A 22,646-nucleotide genomic window follows, 5' to 3' on the forward strand; every position below is an offset into this window, starting at 1 on the left:
TGCCTCTCTCCCAGTCTCACAGGGGCTTTGGTCCAGTGCCAGTGTAACAACAACACCACAAGACATTGAGCTAACTCCTCTCATACAGACTCATGAGGCCTTTTCAGTCAATGTCCCCAAACAGGTCTGTCCACCAACTCACTCAGCCTCACACTTTATATTTTTAGCATTAAATATTAACTCAGTGCAATCACACACGTATGTATGTGTGTGTGTAAGCAGATTTAAAGCTGCACACACACACACAGAGTGATGTTCAGGTTAATTTCAGGTTTATTAGCATCTGTACATCCAGCAGCTCGCTCTGCTTCCTCCCTGATTCCAGCTCCCTTTGTTCCTCAAACAACTGGCTGTGCTCGGAAACATGACGAGGAGGAGGACAGCTACACACTACTGTGCCGTGTGTGTTGGTGTGTGTGTGTATGTGTGTGTTTCAGCCTGCTTGCATCATGTGTTAATGCAGCCCTGCATGTGGAAATTATGTGTGCATTTTTAAATCTAGTCACTCACTCTAGAGCTTTGGTGCTGGTGGATGCAGGGTATCAAAGGGTGTGTGTGTGTGTGTGTGTGTGTGTGTGTGTGTGTGTGTGTGTGTGTGTGTGTGTGTGTGTGTGTGTGTTGCGTCAGTGAGCGTCCTTGTCATCTGCCCTCCAATGGATTTGAGCCTTATGTAAGAGCTCTAAGTAGCGGGGAGGCAGAACGATGCGACGCTCTGCTGGCACGCCAGCGTCGCTCGGCCCGTGGTGGATTACAGGAAGTACAGCTAACACGTAGCCAAGACAAAACACACACACACACACACACACACATGCAAACACACTCTGCTCTGGTTCATGTTCACACAGACTTCTTACAAAAGGCCCAGGAGCTGTAAACGTGTGATTAATCAATAATGAAAATAAACATTTCTTCAGGGCGGCTACAGAGAGCAGCAGCTCATAATGAAAATAATGAAAATCCTGAAGCATCTCAGTCTGATGAAAAACGTATAGATTAATGATCAAACTGGACATTTGTGCTGTCTTTGCTGAGCGTGTGGACAGTTTGACTTACCCTGGACCGACAGACTGATTGATCATTTCAGCAACACCTTTAAATACACAGAAACACAACTAAGGATCAATAAGAGAATCTGATCAGAGCACGACAGCGAAGGACAATGTCTCACACACACACACAAGAGGACACTACATTGACTTATGTTACTTCAAGACTCACTGTAACCACTGCTTATCTAACCCTGGACACGAAACCTAAAATTTACTGATTTATGTTACAGAGACTTTGCTTTTCATCCCCACAACTTTAGTTACACAAACTCTACACACACACACACACACACACACACACACACACACACACACACACACACACACACACACACACACACACACACACACAGAGGTTGTGAGGTTGGTGGCTATGAAGCAGAGAGTACAAGACTAAAACACACTGTGCTGCAATTTAAGGGTGTGTGTAAGTGCTACTTCACTGCTTCCACTGGCTTGTTCAAATAAGGTAGTGCGCACACACACACACACACACACACACACACACACACACACACACACACACACACACACAGACGTGCCTCAGGGTCCAATTTGGGTCTGAAAAGGAAGTGGGGAGGAGGAGGAGGAGAGTGCATGGGGGAGGAGGAGGGTGAGACCTCCCACACATGCTCTTTGACCCCAGAACAACCTCTGGCACCGGGGCCATACAGCAGCCGCCTAATGAGCACTGAGAGCGGCTGTAAAGCTGTGTGAGTGGCAAAGAGACTGAAGGAAAGAGAGGGAAGAGGAAAGAACGAGAGGGAAGAGGGAGGAAAGAGAGGGAAGAGGAAGGAGAGAGAGGGAAGAGGAAAGAACGAGAGGGAAGAGGGAGGAAAGAGAGGGAAGAGGGAGCAGGGAGCGAAGGGGCAGAGACGTAGCTCTGAGACGAATGAGGAGGCAGCAGAGCTCAGCAGGCTGAGGCGTCGCTGCACAGCTGATTTATATTCACACAGTCTGAACACTGTTCAGCACAGAAGCTTCAAACTGACCCTGAGTCCGAGACAGAATTTACACCTTCCCTATAAACTCTGATACTTTGGGCTGCAAGCAATGATCAGTTAATGCTGCCTTCAAATAACTGATTCATCATTTAGTCAAGACTAACTACTTTCCACTGAAATGGAGCGACGAGCGACCAAATGGAATTTATATGTTAACCAAGCTGTGAAAGTCAGTGTGGTGAATTATTTTAACATGACGTTAAATCCTCCGGTTTCCTCACACGGTTTGGTTTTATCCCGTCAGCTGTTTCTACCCTGTGGTTCACACTCACACTCTGGTCCGGTTATTTTAACACACTGCTGCTCGGCTCAGTGCACAACCACAACACTCACACACACACACACACACACACACACACACACACACACACACACACACACACACACACACACACACACAGTGCTCCACTGGCCTGAAACTCCCTGCAGTAATGGTCCTGTCTGAACGGAGCAGTTAAGGTGGACAGACCAAAATAAAGACACATCCCACCTGGACACTCACAGAACCAGGACAGTCCTTGGCCCAGTTATGATATCCCACAATCCTCGGGTCCTCATCTCTATGACTCCTCTACCCGCACACTAGAGCAGCAAACACTACCTGGGCTGAAAGAAAGCTCCATGCTCTCACATCAGCAGGCTCATGCTAACATGATGAATCTGTGTACAGAGCTGCAACCAAGAGACAATGAGACAAGGAAGAAGGAAGGGCAGAAAGAGGTAAAGGAGGAGGGAAAGAAGGTGGAGGCGGGGGGGTCACCTCTCCATCATCCTTCCATCTCTGTATGGCCTGCAGCATTTCCCCTAATAGGATTTTCTCCCTATTATACCTATTGTAACAGAGACTGTGAGTGTGTGTACATCTATCTTTGTGAGGACTCGAACTTGCATTTTAGACCTTGAGAAAGTTTGAATTTCCATGAGGACCACTGTCTTTGTCCTCACAAAGACAGTGGCACACACACATTTGTGTGTCTGCACGCCTAGTTCATGTATGAAGGGGAAGCAGAGACGAGGATCAAAGCTCTAACGTTTCATCTGAAGCAGCAAAGAAGTCGAACCAGCTGATGAGTGTAGGAGTGTGTGTGGGTGGGTGTATGTGGGTGGGTGTACGTGTGTGTGTGTGTGTGTGTATGTGGGTGGGTGGGTGTATGATGGAGAAATAGAGGGAGAGTCGTTCTCAGAGAGGATAAACTGATGCAAACGTAGGTCTAGTTATTGGCAAACAAGCACGCGCGCATGTGTGTGTGTGCCTTTTCACACACATGTAGTGCACATTACTTCTGCATGGCTGTGGATATAGGTCACACACACACACACACACACACAGAAATCCTCCACCCTCAAAACACACCCACATCCACACCCTGTCACACACACACACACATTCCCCTACATTTACTCCCTATAGATGGCTGCTCGCCAAGACACACCAGTAGACTCCATTAAGACACAGAGAGGTCAGGGTGGATGGGTGGGGCTGTGTGTGTGTTTGTGTGCGTGTTTGTGTGTTCTTCCACCGATGATCCCTCCCCTGCAGAGCCCAGGAGGTGTAACGCACAGCAACGTTTCCAGAGGTTGACAAACGGCTCCTCAGCAGCTGGAACATTTACCAAACCACCGACACGCACCAGGACAAACACAGCTCATCAACAACAACAGCCCATCACCTGCCACAGGCCTTTATCTGAGGGTTACTGCTGATGACCCGCCGCCTCTTCGGCCATGACTCAGGAATCCTAAAAATGTGGAAGCCGTGTCCCAGTCCAAATCCCCAGCACCCACCCAGCAGCCCCCAGACCGCTGAACCTGTAAGTGGATCAGGGAGCTGAGGAATCCCCCGCCTGAGCAAAGGTCAGGAAAACCCTCTAACCATCACTGTGTCTGTATTTAAAGCACTCAACCCAAAAACCAGAAAGGTGGAGGTGGCTGCTCAACTTTGTCATATTTACAATACATTTAACAAACAGTCCAGTTAAAGAGTGAGACCAAAACCAGTTCAGAGCCTCGACTGGAGTGTGACATAAACTCCCAAAGACACTCAGTCCTACATGTCGTCTCTGTTTCAGGTCAGGGAGAGTTTGTACTGTGGAGCTGGCAGTAACTCATTCAGCCTTTAAACAGGACACACACACACACACACACACACACACACACACACACACACACACACACACACACACACACACACACACAGCCCTGACTCAGCTGCAGAGGTGTCAACATGTGAAACTCCTGCTGCTGCAGCTGGAAGATCCAACATCTGGAGGGAGACCAGTAGAGAACCAGTGAAGGAGTGGACAGGAAGACATACATCTGTCTCTCTGTCTGTCTGCCTGTCTGTCTCTCTGACTGTCTCTCTGTCTGTCTGACTGTCTCTCTGTCTGTCTGACTGTCTGTCTGACTGTCTGTCTGACTGTCTGTCTGACTGTCTGTCTGACTGAGCAGTTCTGAACAAATCCACTTCCTCTCATGTCATGTTTTCCATTCGTCCCATCTCAACGGAAAGAGGATGCTGACAGGGTGTGTTGTTTGCGTTGGTGTAAATATATGTGTGCGTGTGCGTGTGTGTGTGTGTGTGTGTGCGTGTGTGTGCGTGTGTGCGTGTGTGTGTGTGTGTGGTGCAGATAAAAAGCATGCACTGGTATTGTCAAGCTGTCAAAGCCTCACTGAAGCTGCCCTGGCTGCTCCCACATGACCAGACGTTTGGTACCTTGTTTTTTTTTATGACCATAGCAGAGAAAACACGTCCTGATCTCCAGGCTCAGAGTCCAGATCTGCTCCCTGCTGCCACTTCCCCTCTGACTTTTTCCCCTCTCTGCTATTTTAAACCTGTTTTCCCTGCTCGCTTGTCTGTTTCTGGGTGTTATGCTTCTTGTTTCTACTGGAAAAAAACCATCTCTTGTTTGTCTTTGATTATCTCTTTAGTGTCATGGTGAGAGGGTTTTATAACTCCTGAGGGGAGATATTTTCATCTCGCTCGCATAAACGAGTCACTTCAGTCTCGTTGTTTCATTTACTTATGATTTAAAATCTGTTTGCTGCAGGGTTTTATCACCGAAGGAGAAAAAACCGAGACTGAAAACTGAAGAGAGCTCAGGCTAATGAAAGACAAACAGCAGCGACTGGTCGCCGCTGACACAACCAAACATCACCCTGCTGTCCAAAACACACACACACACACACACACACACACACACACACAGATCCTTCCTCCCCTGCTGTTATAGCCTTGACAAACACACACTCTTTGTGAATCTATCCACTTGAAACTCACATTATGGTTCTGCCTCAGTGTTTGAAGAATAAAAGAAACATGAGACTTTAAGCTGGTGGGCCCCAGCCTGTGGTTCAGGGCCCCAAAAAAGGACCCCAAGTTACATGTGACAGGGCCAAAGATAATTAAAAGGAAGAGAAAAAACATAGTTTCCTGCTGCACAGATTTTTCCTGACTTTGTCTCGACATTTTCTCTTCTTCAGGTCTCTTCTTGAAATTGAAACTGCCTGAGAAACAAAAATCTAAGTAAAGCCATAACCTGTCATGATGAGGCCACAAGTGGACACAAGGTCAAAGAAAGTTGGACACCAGTGGTTCAAATGATTCCAAAAAAAACCCCATTCAATCTACCAGTCACATGACAGAATCAACAGACACAGTGTGTGTTTTTACCGTCGGTGCTTCCTCCGTTCATGCTCTCCGTGCTGGACTGTGATAGCGCCGTCCTCCTGCTCCGGCGGAGGGATCGGTTGGTGCTGGGACTTCCCACCGGTGTCGAGGTGGACGCCCCATCTCTCCTGGAGAAGATCCCGCTGAAGAAGCGAACCAGACGCCTCTCACTGGAGCGACCTCCCCCTCCCCGCAGCAGGAAACCCACTCCTGATCCGTCCTTCTCGGCCGCCAGCCGCAGCAGGTCACTGTTGTCCAGAGTCCGGTTCTTGCCGCCACGTGCTCTCTCCCAGCGGCTCAGCTCAGACATGGAGTCCGTCTTCTTCAGGACGGCTCCGACCTCCAGAGTCCTGCTCTTCTCCCTGGTGAGGTCGCTGTGGCAGGAAGCCGGGAGCACAGCAGCAGTCTCTGCATCCTTGTTGCCACCATCCGGCCCGGTGTCGCGGCCGATGCAGCCGGAGCTGCTGTGGTGTTTGTCTTTGGAAAGCGCCCGCAGTCGCAGCAGCTCGCTGCCCGTCCAGTGCCTGAAGCTGAAGCTGCGACGCAGCAGGCCAGGCGGCCGCTTCAGAGGAGGGGTCTCAGGGGAGGAAACTTTGGCTGCTTTCCCGTTACTGTTGGAGTGAGACATCTTCCCATCACCGTTCAGAGGAAGGTCCGAGCTCCTCTCCTCCATGCTCTTTGCTTTCAGGAGTCTCTTCTTCTTATCAACACTGCTGCTCTCCACAGGAGCGTCTGTTTGTGGAGTTTCAGTGCAAATCTCCTTTTTAAGTGTGTCTGAATCCTCGGCTTCCTGCTGCCTGCTCTCCCTCTGAGCGTCCTCCTGACTCTGTGGTGAAGTGCTCTCCGGGGCTTCCTTGCCATGTTCTGCTAACGGGCTGGTGGCCTTTTCCTTCAGCTCTTTCTGTAAGTGATGTTTCCTGGATATTTTCAGCCTCCCCAGCTCCAGCTGTCCAGTGCTGAACGTCCTGAAGTTCCTCATGTAGCTGTGTGATGATGAGAAGTCTTCTGACTCGTCCTCCACCTCCTCCAGCTGCTCCAGCAGGCCGCTGCGCTGGATCTCCACCGAGCTCTCCCGCCTGAAAGCGCTCACCTTGGGGTTCTCCGCTCGCCGGGGGCCCGACCCGCCACCCTCCTCGTCCAAACTCTCCCTCTTCACCAAGGTGAGGGAGATCCGGTACACAGTTTTCCTCTGAGGCGTGCCCCTCTCCATCCTTTCAGTGCAGTTACTGTCCAGAAGGTACATCCCTGATGAAAAGCTCTCCTTTAACGTGTGTCTGCACCGATCACAAACCTGGATGTGGCCTTACTGCAGCTTAAAGTGATGCTTTCCTGAAAACCAAGGTCTTCTATAATATTTGTATATCTTATCTTATCAAAGATCCAACACAGGCAGGGTAAATTCACTTCAAATGTTTCTCCACCAACGGTAAAACGGCTTCACCCTCACCAGTAAAAAGAAAGCGACTTTTCCCTCATCCAGATGTGCAAACAGCGCGGACTTTGACGCAGGAAATACATTCCGCGTTCATCCCGGCGGAATTTAAACTGGCAACAAATGCAACGAACAGGCAGAGCAGGCGCGTCCTCCGCTCCTCTCTCCGGGCTCACAGCAGCGCTCTGTCCGGAACACTGAGGCCACCCCCGGCATGTAAAAACACTTTCCTGCCCGGACAGAGGAAGCCCTTACCTCCGGGAATCCTCCGCTGTGAGTCCCGCTGACAGCTCTGGATCCTGCTCCGGTATCCGCGTCTCCATTACCAACAAAACCGAGGGGTAAATATTATTCTAGAGCCGCGTCCCGGACAGTGCCAGAGCGTCGTCTCCCATTGTGTGCGCACATCCCCCGCAGCGCAGCGCAGAGCAGCCTGCCGAGCCTCTTTCACCTCAAACCGCCTTCAATTGTGATTTAAATGCAGCTGGGTTTAGAGCGGAGGACCCGGACCTGCCCTCCCCTCCTCGGCTCCGATGACTCTGGCTTTAACCCCCCTGACAGCGACACAAGGCGCAGCAGCCACGGTCCCATTCCCTCCGCCGGTGCTCTCCGCTCCGCCTGCACTCCGACCACACTCCGCTCCACACACCGACACCGACCGTCCACAGCAGCAAAGGGAGGACGCGAAAACACGGAGCGGAGTCCGTGCAGTGACCGGACCTGGATCTTACAACGTACTCCGTGAACAGAAAAATCCACCTGGATAAACGCACATGGGTCCGTTTTCATTTACCCATCCACCTTAATGCTTTATTTACCACGTGCCATTTAAAATCACACAGTGTAGAACCTGTAATTCTGCACCTGTAACAGGAGCAATAACATCATCAGGTTATACTGCAGCAGCATGTGAATGTAAAACACAACCCTCAGATAAAAACAGTTCTGTGAAGAGCACAGTGTTTTCATGTGTGGGACACACAGGGAGGACAGCAGCAGACAGCAGTGCAGAGAGTGTACTTCCCCTCCATCTACTCAGACACTGACACGGATGCTGGTGATTCAGGAAGCTGCTTCCTTAGTTGGACAAAATGACAACAACTTTACAGCCTGTCTCGTCTGTGTGTTAATGTCCTGTTCACCTCCTCTAACACATCAGGCATTCAGAACCCACAGAGGTTCACTCTGCTGTCAGAGGACCAACAAACATTCAAACATCAGAAGCTCGAATCACTTTCAGATGTTTGTCCTTCAAAAAATGACTTAATGGATTGTTGTGAATGTTCCTGATTGATTTTCTGTGTACTAATCAATCAGACTATTCGATTACCTATATATAGGTCAGCAGGACACCTCCAGGTCCACATCAACAACATCCAGAGGAGCTCCAGCTCATGTTTTACAGTCTGCAGAGGTTAGTATGATGGAGGTGGAGCCTCCTCCTCCTCCTCTGTCTGTCAAGCTCTTTAAAGCCTCCCCGGGCAGCCATGGCTCCTACACAGGCAGCAGTGATTTCATATCTGAGGCAGCACAGAGGTGGACATGCCAGCAGCATGACACCGAGCAGCGGCACCGCCTGGTGCAGAGACCCGTGTGGGTTAAAGCTACATGTATGTGCAGACACACACATACAAACACACACATTCACTTGGCTTTAGGTTTTAGTAAGTTTGTCTCCTCAGGAAACGTTTGTCCAAAGTCACATTTTTCTGCACAGTTCTGTGACTTGCTCATGGACACTTCGGCATGAGGACAGAAGACAGCGTGCAGCTCCGTCACTGCTGCATCTTTACAACATCAGGCCGATGTAAGACACAGACTTCTCAGGCTGCTGTGACGTGACCTGCATCTCTTTGATCAGCTGCTAAATTTAAACAGAATCCTGGAGACTCGTTTTCCCAGCTCTTTCTTTCATCCTATCTCTGAAGTGTCTCCCTTCATCTCTGGGTGGAGGGATTTACTCCTCCCCTCTCCACCTCCACCCCCACCAAAACTTTGCCTCTGATGCCTTGTGGATTATTACTGGGATTAATCAAGATTAGAGAAGCAGCCGTGGGCAACTTTCTCCTTTCACCTCACCACGTTTTCTGTCACACACACACACACACACACACACACACACAGAGGATATGTTTGCATGTGTACAGAAGCAGCGACACACACCTGTCATATTTTCCTCTGTACATTCAGTTTGTCTGTCTCCTCTCCCCCGTCTTTCTGCCTCGGTGTCATTTCTTGATGTGCAACACCAAACATCAAACGCACCTTCAAAAGAGCTCCACCTGACGACGGTGTGTGTGACGCTGCCGCGTGTGCATTTGTGAAAACACAGCTGGGCAGAAAAGCAAAGCGCTGCGTGTGTGTGTGTGGTGATTTGGGGAATGTGTGCAGAGATGAGACAGGAAACATCACACGGTGATATGGGATGGGAAATGTGTCGGGGGAGGTTGAAGCAAACTCCACATGGAGATGGTAAATTACACGCCAACGCCTGCTGCACCGCCGCAACATCAAACACACCCCCCGATCTTTTCATCCAATCCAGGTCGTCGACTGGATGCTCGGACTCACAGTCGTGTGATAGCACGTGTGATGTCGAAGCTACTGAAGATTGTCAGTGAAGAGGCCGCCATGTTGCTTCCTCTGACTCTGACGATAGAAAACCACATTTTTGGACTGAGTCAACGCTCATATCCACAGCAGTCTCAAAGAGCAGGCAGGTCCACGTTCAGTGCCTTGCTCAAGGACACTGAGACGATGGTGATAAAAAGCAAAGAGATCTCCAGACCAGTTAAAACTGGTGTTTATAAGGATAATGAATCTTTGCTGCTACCTGATTCTGAGCAGATGAATAAACACCAGCTCTGTCCTACTTTCAGTCTCTGTGTCAGGAAGGTCGATGCTGCTGTTGCCAACGTGTGTTTCTATTGATCGAGACGCTCCGATGCAGATCAGACACAGATCGTCCACCAAAAACAGCTTCAGTTACTGATGAAGTCACCGAGGCAAAATGAAACGTAACGCGATCTGGTCAGAGGTATCAATTAGTGGCGGAGGAAAAATTTCTGCAGCGCAGAATCTGTCAGAAAGTTAAGAGAGGAGAGCATCATACCACTGTTGTTCCTTTGCTTTCGTTTTTCTTTTTCTGGACTGTCAGGCTGTAATTGTGGCGTAACCCCGACCGAGCTGAAGTCAAATAAAAATGTACAGCTTCGTTCCTGAGTGCCCGGATCATCCCAGCACAGGACGGAGTCACACTCAACAGCCTTTATCCCCTGCTGCTAACAGATTATTAGGGCTGCAACTAATAATTATGTTTGTGATTAACTGATTAATCATCTGGTCTGCAAAAAAAAAAAAGTTCTTAAACCTGATTCTCAGGTTAACACCACGCTGACCCATGGCTGCTGTGTAAAAAGGTGAAAGGTAATTCCACAGCTTACTGTCAGGTTCAGATACCTGCTGCTGACAGTTACACTTTGTATGAGGCTTTCTGATTGGAAGTGAACTCTCTGCTAAACGCTGCTGCAAACTCGGCAGGAACTCTGAATCAAAACCAAACAAACTGAACGAGCACAGAGGTCTGCGGGACTTTAATCTGTCCGCAGGTCTCTGGAGACACCGAGGTCCTTATCAGGACCTGCAGCCTGCAGCTCGACACCCCCCACTCCCCCCAGGAGTAAGTGTGGACCAACACCAATACACCAGCTCCAGCAGCTCCTGTGATGCTGAGAGCAGCTGGATCAAACCAGAGAGGTTAACCAGGGTCAACTACAGCAGGCAGGTGGACTCACAGCTGAGAGGGAAAATGAAAAGACGGGCAGATAAACAGGACACGGCTGCTGTTACACTGACAATCTGATGCCCCTGACAATTATTCTGAAAAACACACAACCTTCACAAACCGGTCTGACATCAGACGAACATCAACTCATTTTATTCTTTCTGCATTAGAGTGTGTTTAACCTGCAGACCTGGTGGTCTTTATCTGCTGACAGTCACACCTCTCTCCTCCTCCTCCTCCTCCTCCTCCTCTGCAGGTCTGACAGTTCACCCGCCTGCTGTGTCTGCACTCTCCATCTCCATCACATGAAATATGCATGCACGTGGCCAGTAGTTATGCAGACAGTACTGAAGCATGTCTGATACTGCATGACCAGCGAGGACTGTGACTGACACACACAGCATTTCAGTTATCAGTTCATTAGCTGATTATCTTTCTCAGACTCCGTACGAACAAAGCAAAGAGGGATCGTTTATGATGGAAGAGCAGGACTGAAGCAGGTGTTATGTGAGTGTGGGGTAATTCACTGGTCAGACCACTGTGGACTGAGGCTTTGGTCCTGCTGTGGGTTCCTCAATGATTCTGAGCGATTTCACACTAACTCACTGTGAAACTACAACCAGAAACTTTTTCATATTTTTGCTTCAAAAATTCAAATTAAACACACACACACATATACCCTGCACAACAGGTTAAACAGAAACAAGGTGCCAATGTGACAGTCATGTTTAACAAACACCCAGCGGTAAGCACTCTAATAAAACATGGCAACACACACACACACACACACACACACACACAACCTCATCTTCCTCCTGCAGGATTTCTTTTTCTGCATCAAAGAGTGAAGGAGCGGCAGGAGACATGACTCCCCCCACTCTCAGCCTCCCCCCCCGGAGATGGGGAAAATGGGTCAGTTAGCAGAAAGGGGAGGGGGATGGTGGTGGTTGGGGGGGGGGGGGGGGGGGGGGGCAGAGGGAGCAGAGGGAGGCCCCCTGCTGGCAGGACGAGGCACGTACACACACACACACACACACACACACAAATAATCTGTATGCACACAACAAGACTCCATGAACCAAGAATCCAGAAACATGGAGAATAATGCTAAGCTACCCAAAGCACAGAGGCTCTCCCTTTTCAGAACATCATTAACCGAGAGCACGAATCAACCAACCACAAGGTCAGGTTCTCACTGACAGATGTGAGAACACCTGTCTGGTGATTGAGACCAGAGGAGGAAGGTGTCTGGTTCTTACCTGTGACGAGTCGACAGGTAAACGGCAGCAGGACATGAGGAGAGAAGAAGAGAGAGGAGGAGCCAGTGAGAGCAGGTTCATAACAACAGAGAGCACACGACATAAAAGAGGAGAAGCAACAATCACACATCTGAAACTCAACGAGCCTCTGACGCTCCACAAAGGTTTCCCCAACAACAGGAGGGTCACACTGTCAGCAGAGAGAGTGTGTGTGTGTGTGTGTGTTCAAGAAACAAACACAATAAGAACACACCGATCAGACTCACACAGACAGGTGACCTTGAATTGTGCGTGTGTGTGTGTGTGTTGCAGCAGAGGCCAGGTGCTCGGACAGTTCACACAGGAGGAGGTAAAAATGAAGAGAATGAACAAGGAGAGAAGGAAAGAAGAGAAATCTGCCCCACCCTGTGTTCCAGACTCAGGGCTGTTGCCATGGTGACTGGTTGGGGGCTTGCACGGCTGGCTTGGCACTTGATGGGTCTGAGTGTGTGTGTGTGTGTGTGTGTGTGTGTGGGGATGGGAGGGGTTAAACCGGGATGTGATGCTGAGCACAAAACCAGCAGTCGACCAAAACTCTCCCACCAGAACTGAACAGGAAGTAAAACATTCTGATGGACAGGAAACCCACAGCTGATGAGACGCTGGGATGAAGAAAGAGAAGTCATACCTGACCAGTCCACTGACTGTAAAAGGCTCATAAAAACACGTATATTCAAACAGAGAGAAACTACATTAACGTTTCATAAATCATCGTTACCAGCTGAGATAAATGACCTGGGTCAGAATCTGGTTCTTTACTGCTGTTTGCTGTAAATTTGCCCACGACTTATGTTCCCCACTTTGCTAATGGCAGTGGCTTTATTCGTTTTTGATTTAATATGTAATTCATCGTCCTGTATGTGCTGCGCTCTGTGGCTTTTCTTTATAAAGCACCAGGTGGTTTAACGTGAACGCCACAGAATCACTGGGTTAACTCTGGAAAGACACCTTTGTTCCACGTTTGGCAGGAAAAAAAAAACCCTGTACACACTTTTAAATAAATGACGTGAATCAAACTGGACATTAAATTGAGAGTTTCACTGGATGCTGATTAAAACTGTAATGAAATTATTAAAAAAAGGAGCAATTTCAGAGCAACACTCTGCTTTATCTTCTTTATTTTCTCTCATCTCTGCTGCAGCACAGATGGAAGTCAGCTGATTATGAATTCATGAATTTCTGAGAACGACTAAAACATCACAATAACACATGCACACACACAATTACACTTTTAAGCGTGTAGGTAGGAGGGAGAAGAGACAGCTGACGTCCAAAATCCCACGAGAGTGCGGACTTCACACAAGCTAACACACATTACATGCAAAAATTACACACACACACACACTGCTGTTGTATTTAAATCCCTGGCTACAATAGGAACCAGATGCTCGGCTGCAGACGGGGTGCAGTAACGCTGCGTTAAAACAAGGCAGCTGATTGGTCCGGGGCCAGGAAATGCAGAGCACGAGGAGGTTTTGGGAAAAAGGCTGCGTAAGGAGGACGGGGAGGTGTGGAGGGACAGCTGGGAGAGGAGCGATAACAGCACAGACAAACCCCACCAGATTTAACCCAAAACACAGGGAGGAGGAGAAACTGAAAATAGAAATAAGATGAGTGGAGAGATTTTTAACTGTTAACAAACAACAGGGGAACAGATCAGGCTCCACAGTGGCTCAAATCTAAAATCTAATATAACTAAGAAAACAAAGAAAAAAGAAATAAAAGTAGACCAAACAAACAACATACAAAAGAAAAAAAGAAAAAGAAAGAACTGAATGAAGAGAAAGAGCACTCACCTGCTATCTAAGGATCCTAAGCATCAGCCCTCCACACAATATAACTGATTAACTGTGACACCAATGAGGAAAGTCCCCCTCAGCACATAACAACCCAAATGTGCAGAGTTACTTTATCATTTAAACGTATACGTTTAAAAAAGTTAGTGTCACTGATCAGTGATTCTGAATATCTGAGAAAACAAAGCAAGATGGCAACATGTCACACAGGAAGTGTGTGTGTGTGTGTGTGGGGTGGGCATCATGACAACACATGTATGTACATACCAAACACACACACACACACACACAGGAGTATACACATGCCCTGGAGACATCATTAGAGAACGAAGAGAAGGAGGCATTAATTATTCAAAGCCTATGAAGTGTGTGTGTGTGTGTGTGTGTGTGTGTGTGTGTGTGTGTGTGTGTGTGTGTGTGTGTGTGGGTCACAGGCAGCTAACTGATTCCCACCAATCACAGAGTTTAATAACTGTGATCCATCCACATTAACACCATGAGGTCGACTGAGCAATGAACAAATTACATCACGCTTTTACCCACAATGCTCACACTAAAACCCCGTGTTAGAGGCGCGACAGGAGACACCAACACATCACAGCCCCACAGTGAAGCAGTGACATCGATGTGCTGAACATGTATTAGTAATGTGAGTCGCTGTGTTGTGTGTGACCTACTTCTGCTCCTGCCTGAACTCTGTAATTCATCCACAGGAACCTGACGGAGCACGCAAGCCCCTCACCGCCCTCCCCACGCCCACCGCGCCCACCGCTGCACAGCCCAAAGGCACTTCAGCAGCTGATCTCAAGGCTTCTGTCTGATTAAACCTTTTCAGAAAAGATGGTGGAGAAGAAACTAAAATATTCACATCATTAAAAAGACCAGAGCGCAAGAGCAGATTTATTCAGTTCCTCAAACATGAACAGTGTGAATCTTGTTTTCTCAGCTCTCAGGATCAAATCAGCCACCACATCAACACACTGGCCGCACACAACCACCCACACACACACACACACAGAGAAAATTCCCAGCATTCTTCCCATACTGAAAACACCACAGCTCACTGCTGCCTCCTGCTGGGGAGCATCAGAACTGCACATCAGGCTCCACAGAGCAGGTCTGATCGAACTGATCAACAGAAAACAAGTTCACTGACTATTAACTCCACGTACAACAGAGATCAGAGGGCAGGCGTCAGCTTTTATTAGCAGTTTATTTCCTGTGGGTGTGAAAAACTCTACAGTCTGCCCCATTCTGCCAAAAATACAATAAAGTAAAACAGAAAAACGGTGAAAATTAAAATCAAGGAAATCTAAATAAATAAAAAGTTAAAGTTAAGTTTACTCATTTTAATGGAATGTACTGAATTTATTACTGATATCCTTCAAAACACTGCCCCATGGAAACTCAGAATTCCCTCCTAAACAAAACAAAACAAAGTGTGTGTGTGTGTGTGTGTGTGTGTGTGTGTGTGTGTGTGTGTGTGTGTGTGTGAAATAACGTGTGATCTGTGGAGATCTGTGCTGTTTTCAGGTGATCTTAAAAACAGAAATCAGACACGCTCAGTCAGCGCTCCACGTTCTAAATGAAGGCCTGCCCTTTTACAAACGCCTGTGATCATCATTCAGCCACGAACCTCCCGGACAACAAAAGCCGTGAGCGAAGAGGAGGAACATTGAAGCTGACAACTGTGACCCCAAAACAGCCCAAATATTCAGCGGTGAAGACAGAGCCTGAAATCTGCTGTGAAAGGAGAGGACACGCCATGGCTTCATTCTACCAGCAGAGGGCGCCGCTGACATGATAAAAGCTGATACTCACCAACTCAGACTCCAAGGCTCTGATCTGTCTTTAAATGTGTTTTCAGATCGTTTATCTTTACTTAAAAACGATAAATCACTCTCAGCAGAGAGGAGAGGAGAGGTTTATCTAACCTGAGCCTCACTGAGCTGAAGCATCTCATTTTAACGTGAGTTACAAACATCAGACAGGAAACACAAACACGCCGCAGAATGAGAATCATTTAGAAATTAATGAAAGGAAATGTAAAACGGCAACAACCACAAAAACCAATCTAAGAAACTTAACTTACTGAGACAAGTTTTAAATCCAACACCAGGAGCAGCAAACACGTCCTATTCACTTCAGTTTCCCTGCTCTCACCTGCAGAGGGCGCTGGTGCCTGCAGAACGACTGTACACTGTGATTTACTGGGTCAGATTTCACTGTGTGGTTAATCTTTAATAAGGTGCGTGTGTCAAATGTGGGGACAGACTGTGGACTCACAGATGGTGAAAGGGTTTGAGACCCTGACACATCTCGTTAAACACACACATCAAATAAGAAGACACTTCTGTGATTCACTGCCTTCAACAGCACAATCCAAACAGGATGAGGCCGCTGCCTGTGTTAAAAAGGCAACTTTCCAATGGAGGTTTTGAACTGGATTTTGCACAAATTGAGACGACAACAGAACCAGTTATAGTACAAAGAAAAATCAGTGTTAAACCTGAAGTTCAGCTGTAAAGAGCAGGAGCAGGATGAGGCTTGTTCTGCTGCGAGTGAATCATATGTGACTGAGAAGAGAACACAGCCAAGCAGATCGATGTATACAACACACACACACACACACACATGCTCACACACACACACACACACACACACACACACACGCACACACAGGAGCCCACAGGAATAAATGCAAATGCAGGGAGACAGATACAGAACCACAGTAACAGCCGTAAGCCAAACACACTCAGACGCAGCAGGAGCACACACATTAAAACAGTCCCTGAGATAAACACACACACACACACACACACACAGCTGTAGACATACTTACTCCCCTGCCTCAGCCCCAACCTCACATGAATTACGATAAGTGTAGAGCTCATGAGCTACAGCTATAAAACGTACAGTCACCTGTGTTCAGGTGTCAATCGGGTCATGTGACCTGACCTCTGAAAACACTGTCAGAATACTGCAGCTGCTATGTAAATGTGTGTCTGTCACTCACTTGTTCTGCTTATTTCACAATGAAGGTTCATGTTCAGACCCACATTAGAACTACACCTTTATCCATTCACTTGGTTTTTACCTTTATTTGATGGAAGTGAGGGCACACTGAGCACTGAGACGCACCACCCTCACCAACCAAACACTGCAATGTAAAATCATTCAGCAATGAAATATATCCACCCTGCTGCAGAGACTTCATCTCTGGGAAGAGTGTGTGTCCTTGGAAGGAAGATATATCACTGACACACACACACACACACATACACACACACACACACACACACACACACACACACACACACACACACAGAGCACCAAGTCTCAGCAAGCCGTGAATCCTCTCTGTGATCAACACAGTGGGACAGCACTGCACCCAGAGTGGGTCCAATACCAAACAGGACATTTACTGTCTCTTTTTAAACACCGTCTTCTGAAGACATAAATCTGTTTCCTTTGTTCTCAGGGTGGTGTGAACCCGACCTTGGGCCCGACCTCTGACCTCCCTGCTATGTGTTGTACATACAGTAATAAATCTGAACTGGTTTTATGTCTCAGTATTGATTACATGTCCTAAATCTAAGACAGCTCTGTGCCACAGGGCTCCAGCTCCGACTTGTGTTCGTCTTGTTGTTTACGTTTCATTTGGGCTCCAGTTTTTAGAAAACACATCTCCTGTCATTCATCCTGGAAGCACTGTTTAAAAAGGGTCTCAAAATGCGACTGAAAGGTTTATTTTGGGATCTTTGTGTCAACAAAGCGAGCCTGTGATGGGTTGGTGGTGTTGATAGTATCACAAACCTACAGTTATAATTTAGGGAATCTGAATTATTTCATGATGAGCACATGTTGCACTGAGTTTCAGCAGATGAAGTGGACCGTCGGTCTGGTTGTTGGTCACTGGTCTCCTCTCAACTGTTTTCCCTCTTGACTTCTGGAGGAATTTGGTGCTTCCCACACATTACATTTCACAGAGGCCTTATTTTTCTCCCACAATGCTCTGTTGATGGAGGCGTGGCTGCAGGGATCAACTTTCCTCTCCTTTCCTTGCTTCCTCTGACCTTGTCTTTTCAAATCCTTTCTCTTGCTTCCCTTCCTTCCCTCCTCTTTCCCTCCACTTGTCCCTAAATCAGTTCTAATCCTTCTCCTCCTCCTCCTCCTCCTCCTCCTCCTCCATCATCCTCTCATCCGCCACCATCATCATCTCTCTCTTCATACCAGCTATTTTCTCCTCTGTCCATTCCAGCTCCAACACAACAAAACAGCTCAGCTCAGTTTGGATATAAACCCCCCAGCGTGACGAAGGCACCAGGAAACTTTCATCCATCTGTCCCCAAACTCCATTTACATTTCTTAGCATTTTAGGTAAGAGCTGTTTGAATGCCACCAATGCCATGTCCTGTACTGGCCGCGAGGTGTCGCTACAAAAATCTCTGCGAGCATTGAACTGAATGGCAAAACGGTTGTATTCAAACATTTTACAAAATTTGAAACTGGTACCTGACATGAAATGGTGGAGATAAATGATCTATTTTCAGAATTCATCTCTTCTGTAAAGAGTCTGTAGAAACATGGAGAGAAAATCGAACACAGTGGGAGCTTCTGCTGAAATACTGCAAATCCACAAAACACTGACAGACACACACAGTGATGCTTTTAGGGTGAGTCATCATAAAATCACCCAGGAGTGGGATGAAAAGAGAGGAGAGGAAACGAGGAGAGGAAACGAGGAGAGGAGAGGAGACAAGAAGAGGAGAGGACAGATGAGTGCACAGTGGTCTGATGTGTGATTGTGTGAAGGAAAGAACACAAAGACTCTCTCTCTCTCTGGGCTCATTAAATCATGCAGGCTCGATCGCCCCGCAGCTCTGATGCTCTCAGGGATGACTCACACTTTCTCTCTCAAAACCTTCAGCTGGGGAAAAGTGATCAGTCCCAACATTTTACATGATGATCAGCACAGATGTTCTCCTCTGCTGCCCGGGAGAAAAATCTACATACAAGATTCATGTGTGTGACATTTTACACACATGCCACAGACAGGGAGGTGTGTCAGCTCTGCCAGCGCCGAGTGATTCATCTTGTCAAACGCAGAGGATCTTTGTGTTTGACCTGTCTGATTGGACATGAGAGCAGCCTGCAGGAGGCAGATGGTACCGAGCTACTGCTTCCACAGCCAGAGCACTTCCTCTGGGCTTAATTATCCTGCAGCCTGACCCCGAGCCATGGCAACACACACACACACACACACACACACACACACACACACACCTGCGGCTCTTCCACAAGTGTGTAAAACAGATGGAAATACAAACAGCGAGGAGGTGAGTGCTGAAAAATTAACTGATTAATCAAGTGACAGAGAATGAATCGACAACACTGCAGATGATTATGAGTGAAATTCTCTGGTTCCAGCTCCTGATCATGTGATCACTGCTTTACAAACATTTTCCTGCCTCTGATGAGTCAGTGACTCTGAGAGAGAACGATCACACTGCACTTTCATTAAATACATTAAACAGAACCTGTTCATAAACCTGCATCTATCCACGCGTCTGTGAATGGATGCATTGGAAAGATGTGTGTGTGTGTGTGTGTGTTTAATTGAGTGTGTAGTCCAAACAGCTTACAGCATTAACGGTGTTCCTGTGCCAGGGGCCCTGTCCGCCTGCCAAAAACCGGGGCCCTCCGATCCTGCGGGGGTCAGCGCTTCGCTCCAGCTACAGCTGAGGCAGATTAATAATCCCTTACTTAAAATGAAGCGATTTATGCGGCCGGCCGGTGGACACGCTGTCCCTGAGCGTGATACTGTGCAGCTCGAAGCAGGCATCGAATCACTGCAGACACTTTTACATCCTTATCTCATTTATTTTTACACACTAGTAGTTCATCATGATGTGTTTGGACAGATTTGGGAGAAAACAAGCGGAGGACGCTGCTCTTCCATAGAAAGCTCAGTGTTTCACACTTAAAGATGAAACCACAGAATGTTTTGCTCCATAAATGACTTCAATTCTAATTAAAATTCTTGTTTATCATCTTCTGTTGACCTGACTAATCAATAAATGATGAAAAGGAGTGAAAAAACATGTAATGACTAAGTGAAGTCATAAATACTGGAACAGTGTCCTGATGGGACTGTTATTGATCCCTGTCAGGAGGTTTGCTTAGCCCCCAGCACAGGGAGGTCAGAGGTCAGCTGCAGAGCTCCATCAGCAGGTTGAATGTTGGCCGTCACGGGGGCGACAGGATGTTGTCAGGGTGGCAGGGAGGAACAGCAGTCACACTCTTTGTTAAAGTGTCGACGGCAGATTGTCCAGCTTCATCCAGTCTGATGCAAACTGAAACATATCATATAACCCAAAGCTGACTGTCGGTTTTGTCCCTGTAAATGTCCCTGTCCCTGTAAATGCAGACAGTGAGTCGTGCTGTGTCATCCACAGCAGGAAGTGTAGCTGACACGCAACAACAAAAAGAGGACAGAGCATCCTCCTGCCAGATGGTGACCTGGTACAAAGACAGACTCCTCTGAAGACACTGAGGAGAGGATTGACTTTCTGTAGGAAGGACAGATGGACAACAGTGCCACAGTGTTGACCCTATAAAACCACTTTCTGTGGTGGCCGTGCTGTCTGTAGGGTTTATGGCCCTCTGAGGCCACCGTGGCTGCTGAAGGACACGCTGACTTAATCAATAAATTGGGAACATAATTCATATTTGTAAAATCATCTCTCCATCATTATAGTTTTGCTTTCTGTCTGTCTTGGGTAATTACTCTGCCTCTGGGGGTGGTGCTGGTGCTGAAAGGTAACAGGTGAACTGGTGTATATGTTTGGGGATCCCAGTCTGCTCTGACTCATGGAAACACTCAGCGTCCGTTCTCCAGAATTCAGGTTCTGGTTTATAGACACGAGGTATTCACGGAGACAGGGAGCTGGGCTAATTAGGCTAGCTGGTGGTGGTGATTGTGGAGTCAAATTAATTAGGCGATAAATCATTTATCGGGGAACAAGGCGAGGCCCTGAGGGGCTCCCCAGCATCTGCTGTATGCCTCAGAAACATACAGGACAAACGGAGCTCACAGAAACCAGACGATCACACCAACACTGTCCTTCAGCCTCAGCAGCCGGGTCTGCCTCCGTCCTCTGAGACCACCACGAGATCCACGCCTAACAAGAAATGATCAATGGGGCAGGAAGTGACATCAGCCACCCTGGGGAGTTGGGAAGAGATGGACAGTCGTAACCCCTCACCCACATCTTCCTCCTCCACCCGATCTGATCTGTTCTCATCCTCAGTAACAAAATCTCCTCTGCATTTCATGAGCTTTGTGTTTGTTTTGTCCTGTCCCCGTCTTTTATGTCCACCACTGTTGGTCCTTTATAATCTGAGAAGTCTCGTTTCAAAGTCCCACTCTGCTACATGCCAACAACACATTAAAATGTGAGAGCATTGTTAAGGAACGCGCAGGAAGCCAGTGAGCCAGCGGCCTATTTTTATACCTGCATGAGATCCGCGTTGGACTGGGCTCGGCTATTGTTTTGGTCAGGTCAGTGTCTGGAGCTTCCCTCCATAGTAAAGAGAGCGGGGGCAAAGGGAAGAGGCCTGCTGCAGCTGGACACCACAGCTGCTGAGACCCTGACACGGATCCAAGTCTCTGCTTCCGGATCATGGACGAATAGAAAAATAAATCGTGTTCATGTTCACGCTCCTTTAAGTACAAAGAAAGCCATCCACACAGGTCAGCCCCAGGTCAGTACATTCACTGCTGGGAAGGTCAGGAACATCTGATGGGAACAACTGAATTTACAGCTGAAGCAATTTATCTGAAGCAATCTGATTCATCGACTGACAGAAAACTAACTGGTTTTGGTAAATTTTTCACACAGCAGTTTCAAACCTTTGCTTGTCTCAGCTTCTCAAACGTGAGTATTTCAGCAGACCTTTCTGACATGTGACTGATCTTTAGCCGTGCATCGTTTCCCCCTCCCTGTCGTCCACAGCAGGACTCTGACTCAGTCTGGGTCTATACAGACGCCTGCTAACAGGTCGAAGGACTTCCTCTCTCACAGCTGGTGTTTCTCTGGTTCCTGTCTCCACTTTTACAGATCAGACTCCCTGAAAACACTGTGTCATCATAACAGTATTAACACTGAAACACACGTGTGGAACTACAGTTGCTCAGCATTTAGTCTTGAGGAATTTCTTTTTATTGATAAAAGGTTTGGTGATATACAACGACATGTTTACGTGGTTTCAGTCTCAGCCTCAGGAGTACGTACAGCGAATCGGTCTGAGGCTGTGATGAGTCTGTCTGCCTGTCTGTCTGCCGTGAAAAGGAACAGAGAACAGACTTGTGGTTCTCTACCTGAAACAGAATGTGATTTAGAGACTGACACTGTCCACACTGAGACTGAGCAGAGTAACCCACCAGGGGACATTTGATTTATCTGTCAAGTTAAAGTGAGAAACGGTCACTGCAGTTTGACAGAGTCCAATCTGACGTCTTTAAAAGCTACACGTCGTCTGAAGGCGGAGGGGAACGGCTTCTTCATTTCACCCACTCACCCACTCACCCACTCACCTGTACAAACTAAAGCT

The 22,646-nt window shown here is 47.7% G+C and overlaps 1 protein-coding gene across 2 annotated transcripts in view; it reads right to left on the reverse strand.

Annotated features, from left to right (window-relative positions):
• agap1 (ArfGAP with GTPase domain, ankyrin repeat and PH domain 1) overlaps positions 1-22,646 on the reverse strand; it is a 97,248-nt gene that overhangs the window by 66,945 nt on the left and 7,657 nt on the right. Inside the window, exon 1 of one of the 2 annotated variants that reach the window (XM_041032218.1) lies at positions 5,724-7,757. The exons of the other annotated variant lie outside the window; for it this stretch is intronic. Within the exon in view, the coding sequence (XP_040888152.1) occupies positions 5,724-6,963 (1,240 nt within the window). The 5' untranslated portion in view covers positions 6,964-7,757. Of the gene's footprint in view, positions 1-5,723; positions 7,758-22,646 lie in introns of those variants that run through there. 2 annotated transcript variants of the gene reach the window in all.

The sequence above is a fragment of the Toxotes jaculatrix genome, chromosome 24 (genome assembly GCF_017976425.1).
Source record: "Toxotes jaculatrix isolate fToxJac2 chromosome 24, fToxJac2.pri, whole genome shotgun sequence".
Taxonomy (NCBI): Eukaryota; Metazoa; Chordata; class Actinopteri; family Toxotidae; genus Toxotes; species Toxotes jaculatrix.